The sequence below is a fragment of the Aptenodytes patagonicus genome, chromosome 1, assembly GCF_965638725.1.
Source record: "Aptenodytes patagonicus chromosome 1, bAptPat1.pri.cur, whole genome shotgun sequence".
Classification (NCBI taxonomy): Eukaryota; Metazoa; Chordata; class Aves; order Sphenisciformes; family Spheniscidae; genus Aptenodytes; species Aptenodytes patagonicus.
The window spans coordinates 65,118,335-65,130,440 of record NC_134949.1 but is presented as its reverse complement, the minus strand read 5'-3'; the positions used below and the strand labels follow the sequence as shown (position 1 = coordinate 65,130,440).

The 12,106-nt window shown below is 47.8% G+C and overlaps 1 protein-coding gene across 1 annotated transcript; it reads right to left on the bottom strand.

Moving 5' to 3' along the window:
- Positions 1 to 121: 121 nt before the first annotated feature.
- ADCK2 (aarF domain containing kinase 2) lies at positions 122 to 11,054 on the bottom strand. Its single transcript, XM_076340182.1, has 8 exons — positions 10,137 to 11,054; positions 9,263 to 9,409; positions 7,576 to 7,704; positions 6,820 to 6,915; positions 4,550 to 4,801; positions 2,924 to 3,052; positions 2,245 to 2,298; positions 122 to 1,017 (listed from the first exon to the last, which is right to left on the bottom strand). Exons 1-8 carry the CDS (start codon positions 11,052 to 11,054, stop codon positions 874 to 876), a joined length of 1,869 nt encoding a protein of 622 aa, XP_076196297.1. The 3' UTR covers positions 122 to 873.
- Between the last annotated feature and the right edge of the window lie 1,052 nt (positions 11,055 to 12,106).

Genomic DNA, 12,106 nt, shown 5'->3' with positions numbered 1-12,106 from the left:
GTTGACTAGGGTAAGACTAGGGGAGCAGGGGGGAGGGTAGTAGGAAGGAAATACATGGGGGGGGGGGGGGGGGGGGAAGATACTTCTTTTTTTTTAGCTTCAGGAAAAAAACCCAAACAACTAAGACCAGTACAAATATTCCCAAAAGTTGTTTTTTATTATGGAATTAGGTTTCCTGCCTAGGCAAATATTTTCTTCTGCTGTTGATAATACAAACTCCTATAGTATTGTGCTAGAGTAAGGAAGTTTGAAAAAAATGAAGTTGACTGGTCTGTTTTTATCATCCAAAATGACTAAGAACAGACCACTCCATGCAGGATCTCAGGACACTTCTACAATAAAAGCAGAAGTTAAAAGTACAAAAGACAAAAGGTTTATGGGCTTTTTTCAGCCTGAATTAGTTGCTTAGGTGGTGTTAGAACATCATTTCTCATACCACAGTGACAGGTAAGTCACTAAATATTAACTTCAAATATTTAACCTATTATTTCAAAACAGACTTGAGCAATGAACATCTTTTTAAAGACTTAAAGCACAAGTAAGTGCTTTTCTCATCAGGCTGCAGTGATCTTATACACCTAAACTACATGATATGTCAGTTTAAAAACTACCAGAGCACATTTGCTCTTAGAACTGTGTAATGAGTCAGAACTCTCCAATTGTGCAAAGTTTTCCTGGTTTCTGGAATAGACCTTCTCATCATCCCATGCCTGGTGCTTGGCTGAAACAACTGAAGGCAACATTAATGGAGAGTAACCACTGTATGGCATGTCCCCAAGATACATGCGACTTCTCACCTTCAGCTTCTTTCTCCGTCAGCTCACAGACGGCATAGGTAACCCTGCACAGTGAGGGGGCAGCAGCCGCAAGAGTCTATTTGAGGACAGAAGCTGCAGTTTTGATGAGCAGTGGTTTAGCTGCCTCGAGGATGTCCAGTTCAGGGTCCAGTGAACGACCAAGACCTTCCAGAACCATGATGGCAAAGATGATGGAAGCAAAATTGCTCTCGAGCTTCACCTAGAACCACAAGAGACTAAATGGACTTCTGAGCCCATTCCGCAGAGGTACCAGCATTGGCTAAGCTGAGAGGGAAGGGAAGAGGCTGGGGAGAGCATACGCACACCTGAAACTATACTGCAACTCCATCACTTGGAGTTTCAGAACTCGCTGAAATCCAGCAGCAGGCCCAAATATAAGGTGACAGTTTCAGGGTAAGTGCCCTAAGGGAACCCAAGAGTTTGTTTTTCAGTTCCAAGAAGGGGAATGGGATTTTTTTTTTCTTCCATACGGGAATAGCAGGAGCTTAGGAGTGCTCACCATTGCTAATGTCATTATAAGCTGCAGTAGTATCCAACATACTTGAACACATGCACTTGTGTAAGGGGGAGCTCACCTTCTGAACAGTCACAAAAGGCCCCCACAGATCACAGAGGAAATGATCCTCTGCTCTGCATGTGAACAAACTACTCTTGAATTCCCAGCCAGGCACCAGGATTGCTTCAAGGCATACCAGGGCATTAAGATTTCATGGAGTTGGGAGGACTTGCTTTGTAAGGGCCTAAATTACATTTCATGTTATTAGAAACCAGCTTGATGAGGCTTAATGACAAAAACCTCTAACTAAGGAATGTTTAGAGGGACCGTTTGCAGGCTGGGCAGCCCTGTGGCTGACAACCTTCTCATCTCCTCTAGTCCAGGCCACCATAGCTCTGTTGATTTCCAAAGTTGTTTGCAACCGTGGAAACTTGTCCCCCAAATACTATCAGTTATAAGAAGGAATCTCTGTTCTGTGAGCAACTTCTCACTTTTGAGGCCTCTAACAAACCAGAAAAAGTGGCCTGGTGCTGTTACATAACTCCATATCAAGCAAGAGGTCCAGGGAAGAAAGCGTGCAATGGTATACAAGTGGAACATACATTAGATTTCAGTTTCTGCTTCTAAGGGACTATAAAAAAGATAGGAAGAACTATGTGTTACAGAAACATTCCTTTTAGTAAATAATATCAACCATTAAATGCAGTATTAAGACAAAACCCAACAAAACAGAAACTGGTCTTGGTAGGGTGTGTATCAAGACCTGAGAAACAGCATGTCTGCAACACTTAGATGCATCCCTGCAGTCCCCCTCCTAGCAGTTCGTTTCAGAAGTCAGTCCCCCTCTTTGTCAGCCCTTCATGTTCCCCATAGTTCTCCCTCCCCAAATAAACTTCCAGCTGTTGAAGGCAGACAGTGACAGGACCTCACCTTATGGGTCATCAATAGTTTAAAGACATTCGAGAGGAGATTTGCCACCTGAAGCTGGAATACAAAAGAAGTTAACAACTGATCAAAAAAACCTGTGGTCAAGAAGACTGAGCCACATGAGTGACAGGCAGTGACAGAGTGACTTCTAAGTGTTTGTTAGCATTTGGTTCTGGTGGTGGGACAAGATTATTGGGCTGATAACAGCCAACATCAAGGTATGATCCCCCCCACCCTGCCCAGAATAAGGAGTTCAGCTGTGACCCATGGTTCTGCTTACTTGCCAGCCCAGGAAGGCTGAGAACATCTGACCTCACAGCAGTACACAACATGCATTAATTTGCTCAATACCACCGTACTACACTCTCTGAAGTGCCCAGGCTGGCCTTAGCTAACAGGATGCAAGCTGTAACATCAGGCTCAGCAACTCCTGACAGGGAACTGCAGATGTTAGAGATTTAAAAAAACAACAACCAATAACAAAACCCAAACACATGCTTTTTTTAATTAGAAGGAAATAAGAAAGGATTTTATGGACTTTTGCTGCACCTCAGACACTAAAAGTGCCCAGTACTGGTTGGTGGTGCTGATGACATCAGAGCTGGCCTTTCCACATGGATTATTCTGAAAGCCAAGTTGCACTGGATTACAGGTAAGTGAGGGTGGGACATTGTGCACTTGCCTTTCCTAGGGCAATGGTGTTCCCCCGGACCTTGGTCACTAGTTCCGCCATCTCAGCTTTGAATCGCTCAATATCCTGGCACTGGTTAGCACGGGCGTGATGAAGGATCAGTTCTGCCACTCTCTCCCCCTGTGAAACAAGTTGAAAAGGAGAATCAGAGCTTGATCACTGGTGCCAGCAGGCCTACAGGGAGCTGCACATCATTGTCCCTGGAAGGCCTCTGCTGCAAAGGTCCCTAGAGGAGGCATACTGCAGGGAGAACTCCCAGGACCATGCTTCCCCATTCCAGCAACGGAGACCCAACGAATCAACAGAAGCAGGTGCAGGAAGAGCACAACTGGTCCAAAAGTCTTGGCTGGTATCTGGCAAAACCCTGCTTATTTTTCTTGCAGGTCTTGTAGTGTAGAACACAACAAAGATCTCTCTCAGGCAGTAAGGAGAAGTTTCAGGGGGAAAAATAAAACCCACAGGACTGGCATTTTCTTCTTAGCAGAGAAGATAATGGTGTAAAGACAGACTTCTATTAACCTCCCTTATGGGCTGAGTCCAACCTTCCATTTGCAAACTGTGGAGGAAGAACGAGCTGATTCTATACCAGCAGATGCTTGGTGAGAAAGGGGGAGAACCATACCCAAGCTTCACTTGTGACAGGCTCTATAGCTCTTCTTGGAAGACATGTCTGACAGCAATGTACAGAGCCAGAGGCCCCAGGTTTGGCAATGAGACGGTGTAGAAGTTTTTCACATGCAGATCATGAATTACACCCAGCCTGAGCCATGAAGGACTTGCAATCAAATGTTTGCAGTTTTTGCTTAGTAGCTGAGAAGTAAGTCTGGCAGCACAGGATGGGCCTGAATACATGGTTTAGCACTGACTCCTCAGTATGCTCTGGCAGATTAAACAGAACAAGTTAAAACGTGTCCCTCTTGAGACATGCTGGTGAGCCATCCAACCCACAGCTGAGAAACAGCAACACGCAAGTATGAGCACAGATGCTTGTTCTCAGATTGAACAGGAGACATCAGCACTGGATTCTCTAATCCAGCTGAGAGTGTATTTTAAATAAGTGGGAAGGAGAATAAAGTAGTTCCCCTTATACAGAGAAGCCTGGTAGAGGTCAGACACCACACCACCCCCCCCGCACCTGTTTTGCTTCCTCCTCTCTACAGACACTGACGCAACAGCAAAATGGAGGATGGCATATGGGCTTTCCAGCAGCAAGGCTGCAGAAGGGAACATGTGTGGAAGACCAAGATGTTAATCCATTCCCTCCTGTTCTCTAGCAAAATCTGGCAGATTCTGCAACAGTCTGAAATGCGAGCGGCTCCCAGGCAGTCCTAACTTGCATCAGAAGCACTCCTAACCACGGAGTGGCAGCCAATGCTTCCCATTTAACACCTTCTGTTTCCTGGGCTACTGAAATTGCTCCACTCTGGCAGCCTCCTTGCCGTAGCTGAACATCTTATCCCTGTGTCTGGTATAGCTTCCACGCTAGCAAGTCTCCTCTCCCCTCTTAGGGAGGATTGTAAGGGGAAGTAGAGAGAAAACTATCACTTCAGCCATCAGACTCTTCAGCTGTCTCCCTTCCCCAGCCTCAGCTCCACAGCCCCATGACAGAGGCCTCACCTGGCCCTGGACCACAGCTGTGAAAACTGCCCGGAAGTTCTGCATGTCAGCGCTCTGCAGCTCCGCCACGATCCCCGCATCCAGCAGCACCAGGCAGAGCCGCCTGAGGGGCGGCTGCACTTCCACCACGAGCGTGTCACACAGGTCCACGATGGCTGTCTGCTCCTTGCAGCTGGTGCTGACATGGGCCGTGCCTTGAACCAGGATGTTCCCAGGGTGCAGGTCAGCATGGACAAAGTTGTCAACAAAGACCTAGAGGAAGAGCAAGTCTTAGAGCAGCTCATTCCAACCAAACCTGCCCACACCAAAACTCCTAGGCAAATAGCAGAGGTTCATTTCTGGTCTGTTCACTGTCATTACTAATGTGCATCACCCTAGGCAGCAACACAGCAAGTGGCTTCTGCTGGAGACCAGATGTGCTGAAATGGCACAGGTGCTACTCATTCTAGGGGAGTCAGAGCTGTGTGAAGCAATCCTGTTTGTTTCCTAGAGGTCAGGTAGGACCGCCGGGAGTCCCAGGCAGGGAATGGTAGTGCTCTTTGGCAATTAACCCTAAACTGGATGCATGCTGGTAGGCCTCGGCAAAGAGTAATGCAGTAAGTATAGGCCATTTGCCATTCAGTGGTATGGGTTATAGAGAACGGTTAAGTTTGTCTAGTCTGGGACAACAACCCACATTACAACTGTATTGAAAAGTGAGGAAAACAAGAGAAGAGGAAACAAATGTATGTAGCATTCTCTGCCTCTGCTAGCAGTTAGTAGCAGAAAGGACTAGCAAGAGGGCAAGCACAAGGTAGTACTTCCCCACTAACCCTCCTGGCAACCTGGGACTGCAGGACTTCCTGCCCCAAGGAGATTATCTTTGTATTTGATGGATTTCTCCTACGAATTTGTCCAATTGCCACGTAAATAATCAGAGCTGTGTGAAAAAAAGAGATTTTTTTTTTTTAGGTGTTGCCTGGAAAAGTGACCTCTGATAATTTTGTTTATGTCTTCCTCATTGTTCTGAGAACCCATACACAACAGATCCATATTCACTCTCATGTGCCCATGACTGCATATATCTCTGTCATAAGCTACTCTCATTTCTCTGCTCTCCAGAGTTATGAGTCCAAATTATTTCACCATCCCTGTATGGAAGCCATTCCACACCAGTAACCATCCTGGCTGCCTTCCTCTGCACCTCTTCTAGTTCTATTACAGCTCTTGAAATGGAGGGTCCTGGACAGCGAGGGACTAGAACTGCACAGAGTATTCAAGAAACAGGCATTTGTTTTACTTACAGCCATTATGTTGTTTCTTTGCTCTTTAGTTCTTTTCTAGTCATAAAATTTGGGGGTTTTGCTTTACTCCTAACCATTGAATCTAATGTTAGCATAAAACTATTATAGCTCCACCATTGCTTTTCTGAGGGGTAAAAGCTATTTCAGAGTCTGTCATACTACACGGAGTCAGAACTGCAGGCCTCACCATCACTCTAGCATGATGTTGCAGTTATCAACTGAATTTCATCTGACACTTACTGCCCACGCACTCGGTACTGAGGTTCTTTTGCAACTCTTCCCCACTAGTTCTCGTGGCTCCTCACGAGCCACCTCTCAACACTCCTTTCCAGATCATTTGTGATTATTTCGACCACAAAAGAACTAGACAGAAGCTGAATCATAAGCTGAATCTGGCCAGGTTTGCTTTCTTTACTCCATATTTAGGTCTTCCTTAAAAAAAGGCAGTTTTAGAGGAGGGGTCAATAAATGAAGAAACTAGCTAGCTGTTTTCCCTGTAAGTTGCATCCATGGTCCATGCAGAGAGCATGATTATTTGCTAATTACATTGCACTTTATAACACTTGGGCAATATGTGAATATTCATTAAATGGATTAGTGGGTTTCCTAAGCAACGCACAAATCAAGCTGCATAGGAGACCCTACTGTGTGCAAGCAGATCGCCCTTCTGCAGTGGAAGAAGCTCCGTGTCAAAGTCTACAGTAGTGGTGTATCTAGCCCAGGCTTTACTCAGACCTTGTGTAACACCGCACATGAAGTACAGACCCTCCCTCTATCAGTTCAGGAGCTGCACAGTGCCCCAGCAGCCCAAGTTCTGGGTTACCGCAAGATACCTGGCATCCACAGGCTGGCTCCAAAAGGCACAGCTCTATCTTTGAGTCCATGGGGAGAAGGGTAGGAGACGTGGGAAGCAAACAGGTTCTCTCTTTAGCCATACTGTCTTATTACCCCAACAACCTTCACTTCCAGCCTCAGCCAAGTGCTTACCATCTTTAGCAGCATGTCCATGCCCATCTTTGCAAGTCTCCGCCTCAGCTCTGTGGCAATCTCTGCATGCAGGTAGTGCGAAATAGGCTCACTCTCCTGAAATAAAGACGGAACTGGAGTCAAACACACGCTGTGTCCCACCTTCAACCACACCTTTACCTAGGTGCCAGGAGTTGAGGGAAGGCAATAACAATACCCTAGAAAGGACCTGCTCGATAGAGGCTGTACCTAATGTGACAGAGAACATTAGCAAAGCAAGGGTTTGTTCTTTGGAAGGAGGGTGTGATACAGCCTGGGGCAGAAATACTCTTGCCAGGATCACATGCACGAAAACTTAAGGCTGAGAGTAGCTTTGGTCTGTGACTCAAACATCCACAAGGGAAGTGAGGCAAGCATCAGAAAGTGTCAGATTGCTGAGCTCCTTGCTTTGACCCACCACTGAGGAGAGTTGAAGCGTGGTGTTGGTTTGCAAAGCACAGGCAAGCACATGGTGGCTGGACACACTGCTGGTCCGCTTGGTTTCAGGCCAAGTGTTCACTTCTACATGGAGTTCTCTGCCACCTGTCTTCTGGGATGCACTGCTTACAAACAGAGAGAGTGGAAGAGACACTGAGGAAGGACACCAATCTCTGTAAGCAAGTAAGATAAAAGCATCCTTCTGCCTCTGATCGCTCCTTCTCAAAAAAACACCGCCGTGGCATGTTCTCCTAAGGGCCTTCTCACTGCTACCACCACTCCCAGACCCTGCATTCTTACCTCAAATGTTTCCACTAGAACATCTGCCGTTACCAAAGGCCGAAGGGGAGTTGGAAACTTCACAAAATCAACATCTAGGAAATTTTGTCGGAAGCGCTCCAGATTTCTGGCTTCGTAGCGTAAGTCAATCTCAAAGGAGAAAATGAAAAAGCAGGTTGGCTATTAGATTCAATTAGAATTAGATCTTCAGGATCCTGTATGAGGATATGACTGTATGGTGCAATACTCAATACCAACAAAACTAGTAAGAAAGCCAGAATGAAAACAAAACAGAGCAGTGCTTCTTACATGCTTACAGCTTTCCTCATGGAAGAGTAGAGTAACAGACTGGGTAACAGATGGCCCACAACCCAGCACCTTCGAAATATGGGTGACTCTTACTATAGGCATGGTGTCTCAAAAAAGACCAGGACCGCATTATTTTCAAGGGTAAGACAGATCCTGAACCAAAGCTTACCGTCCAAATAGCGAGGCAGGCAGACAGGGTAGAAGAACTGCAGCCCTAGCCTTTTACAGATAGGCAGCCATAGCAGGAAGAAATTTAGTGTAACACATACAAAATAATCCATTATGCAAAGTCCTGGCCCTAGCTCTTCAGTGATCCAGTGCCTTGACACAAGGGCATCTCTCCTGCCCACTGCTGCTGCTCAAGGAGGCAGGAAAACCTTGCCTCACCTCCCTCATCTGGCAACGGGAAATATCCCAGGAATACTTGTTCTTTCAAAGAGAAATGAAAGGAAATTACAACAAGCCTATCAGATGCTCTCCTAATCCTCAGTCTGCAGCGCATCCACCGAAAGCTCTGCCGGACTAAACTGGTACTAATGACCTTGAGTCACATGTGAATACAGTCAACAGTTTACAACATGGATTTACTGTGTAGATTTTTTGCAATATTAGAAAAGAGTTAAGGCTTTCAAAAGCTTGTAACAGACTTCAGACTCTGCACTCTAGACACAAAAATGAAATTAGCAGATAATGGTTCATTTTAATAGAAACATAAGCCTAATTAAGCCTGTAGTAAAATCTTTTTAAGTTTGGTAGTAAGGACGTTTCAGGAGTGTGTCTTTAGAAGACATTAGTGAATCAGGACATGTTTTCAGATCTACTTGCAAAGCTTAACTTTACCAATACTATGAGTCTGATGACAATATAGAATGTATTATTAACTTATGTGAAAGTATATTAGTTATGCCAATATATATACACCTCAGTGCTAACAAACATGACCAGTGAGTATAGATTGCAAACATATGTGTAGGATTAAAGAGGAAAAAAACACGTCTGAGCACTTGTCCGGAGAGATTCTTTTCCTAAGAAGTCTCTCACCAGTGTTCATCTTTCACAACGCTGCAAAAAGGACTGCGACTATGGCTAGCTAGCTGTTCAGGCTGTTCGCTAGAAAACATACTCAAAGTCTAGAAAAGATTTCCTAAGTCTAAAAAATATTTTTAAACCTAATAAAGATTGTTAAATTTTTTCATTGCTTTGCTTTTTTACTCTGTGAGTGTATAAAGCTTTCCTACAGTAACATTATGTGACTGATGAGAATAAAGAACATAGCTAAAGAAGAAGCCTTCATCTAACCCTTTAAAAAAGTAGCCGTATGAACAGAGTTAGAGCCAGCCAGTAGCAAGACAAAGGGCAGTTTTGTTTCAGTACGTGGGGACCATGGCATGGCACACACCTGCTGAATCATAAGCTTCTCAAACTCCTCCACAATCTCTGTCAAACTGAGCCACTTGAATCCAGGGAGAAGTCCAATGATGTGGCTACCCATCTTCATGAGAAACAGATCCATCTGGACTTGGTGGACTAGCCCAGGGTGCAGGACCTGCGCAAGAATGAACGGTGGCAAGATCAACTCCCCAAATGCTGTAAAAAGGACAGTTCATTTCAATCAGCTAGTGATGCATTCCAAATAGACAGAACCCAGCCTATAAAACTGAGAGCTAACAAGGCTTCCCCAGCTAGTCCTCAGAAGAATTCACATTTTGCCATTAAGCTGTAAAGAAAGACATTATAATCTTCAAATGGAATATATCTGTGCTGGAGCCTACAGTCTCATGCAATGCCATTTTCCATTGCTTTTGCACTCCCACCCTCTCCGTGCCATGCAGTACTGACTAGTATTTGGAATAGCTCAAATGTAAGATTTCTTTAAATAAACTTTGCTGGAAAGAACTTATCTGTTCCAGATTTCTTCACATGAGGAGAGAAGGGGTTTCATTTTCTGGAAGGTGAAGCCAAGCTTAATATTCATTATTTTAATATGAACTGGGCCCTTGCAGGCATTACTGGTATCCACATGCCACGTCAAAGGTGCCATAGGCAGAATGCGTATTCGAGCTCTCTGGGTTGGGAAGAGCTGGGGCCACTGCAAGTCCGGATTGCAGCTGGCTGGAACCAAAGTGCTGAGAAGACACCGAGGGAGACGAGCATCACTTCTCTCACTCTACCCGGCCCTAGCCAGCTACTCATCTCCATGGGAATTAAAATCTGATCGGCCTCATCCAGCATGCTCCTTTTTCACACATCTACTGGCCAGATATATGACTTACTTTAATGGCTACAGGCATGAGAAGTCCAGCTGATGAAGGATTTGCATTCAGGAGTGGCTTGGCCATCTGCTCCGTAAGGGATGTTCCACTCACAGGACTTCCCCAAGAGCAGTCTGCTGAGCTCAGCTCCTCCCTGCTCCTCTCATCCCGCATCTCCTCGCTCTTCCTCCTCCTCAGCCACCTGAGGAGGCCTCTAAAGCCTGACACTTCCCATGCTTCAAAAGCAGACCGTAACTCCGAGCGTTGCGCTAGCTCCTTGGCCTGGGAGCCAGCGATAGCTGTGATGTCAGCATAAGCTTTATACACCTGGGCGACGCAGCCCGAGCCGACGGGCTCCCAGCTTTGGAACTTGAGGATGCCTGTCCAGTCCTCGCCGAAGGCCTTCCTCAGGAGCTCATCAGTGTGACTCCACGGGTGCGGGCTCACTTCAACGTGCAACTTGGAAAACTCATCACAGAAGGCCTCGGAGAAGAGGTCCCTCCGGGTGCTGGCCCACTGGCCCAGCTTGACACAGGTGGGGCCAGCAGCCTCAGCCGCCCTCCGCAGCAGCCGCAGCCACAGGGCGCCCAGGCCGGGCCACAGGCGGCTCAGCGGGTAGAGCAGCAACAGGGGGCCGAAGCGCAGCAGCAACCCGCAGGCCCGCAGACCCAACCGGAGCACCAGACCCAAGCGCCGCAGCAGCCCCCGGGGCGGCCGCTCCGGGCCGCGCTCCCCTACCCACACCGGCCCCCGCTGCCCCGGCCTCTCCTTCCAACCGGTCCCAGCGGGCACCGCCAAGGCCACCGCGACCCAGCGCCCGGCACGCAGCCCGCCGCGCCCCGCGGCCGCCCAACCGGACAGCGCCCCCCTCACCCCGGCCACCCGCCCGAGGAGGGGCCGCGGGAGCGGCAACAGCCTCACGGCGCCGCCCGCCACCATCGCCCGCCCGCCGCCGTTAACGGCCCCTAACGGCCGCCCAGGGCGGGGAGGGGGGGCGGGGGGCGGGGCCAACCAATCAGCGCCGGCGGGGCGGTGGCGGCCCGCCCCTTAAAGGGACAGGAGCGGGAGCCTCGAAGGAATGTGAGGTGATTCTTACCGCCTCACAGATGGCGGTTGAGCCCTGTGAGGGAATGAGCTTGACTGAGCTTCAGCCTCCTGAGTAGGAGCGTCCCCTCAGGTTCGGGCTATGGCGGAGGAGGACAAGAGGGAAGGGGCCCGCGCTTGGGCTGGGGGCCTTCACATCTCCATCCATTTTGACAGCTGAGGTGGGCTCCTGCCATCTTGGTTTTGAGCCTACCTTGATTTGGACCGGTGCGGTGGATTGAGCTACAGGTGAAATGAGGGGGCTGACACATGCGGGGGGTACTTCAGCCACTGCAAGGTGGCAGCTGCCTCTCCTTTGTTTCCATGCCAAGAGCAATTGGCGATGACCTTTTGTTTTTAAGCAAAAGCCGAGGCTTTCTAGTGGTAGCCTGGTGCCGGTGGGTGAAGTGTTGCGATTATTAGTGTTTCCGTAGTGAGGTATTAATGAAGCAGTCAGTGCTTTGAGTAACGGAAGTGTCTGAGGGCACATGACGGCACATCACTACCAGCAAAAGGCATTAAAATTAAAAGAAAAGGCCTCCTGAGGTGATGATTGTATTTCACTAGAGCTGCTGAGTTGCTTCATCTTCCAGGCTTGCTCCGAACCCTGGGCTTTCTGCTCCGCAGAGGGGCTGCCGATGGCAGTGTTGGGTCTCCCGCTTATTCCCGAGTCAGCTGGCAACGTATCAACCTCGTTTGTAATTACACAGCTACAGAGGATTGCTCACTTCCTTCGCAAAGGACATGTGTCTTTTATAAATCGAAACTAATGAACCCGCTGCTTGAGGATGCAGCTGACAACAACATCATCCCTCTCTCCCTTTTGGGAGCTTTTGTGTATGTGACCGCAACCTGTCAAAGGATGTGTTTTAGGGGACAGCCACCGCAAAGGTGATGCTGCAACTCAC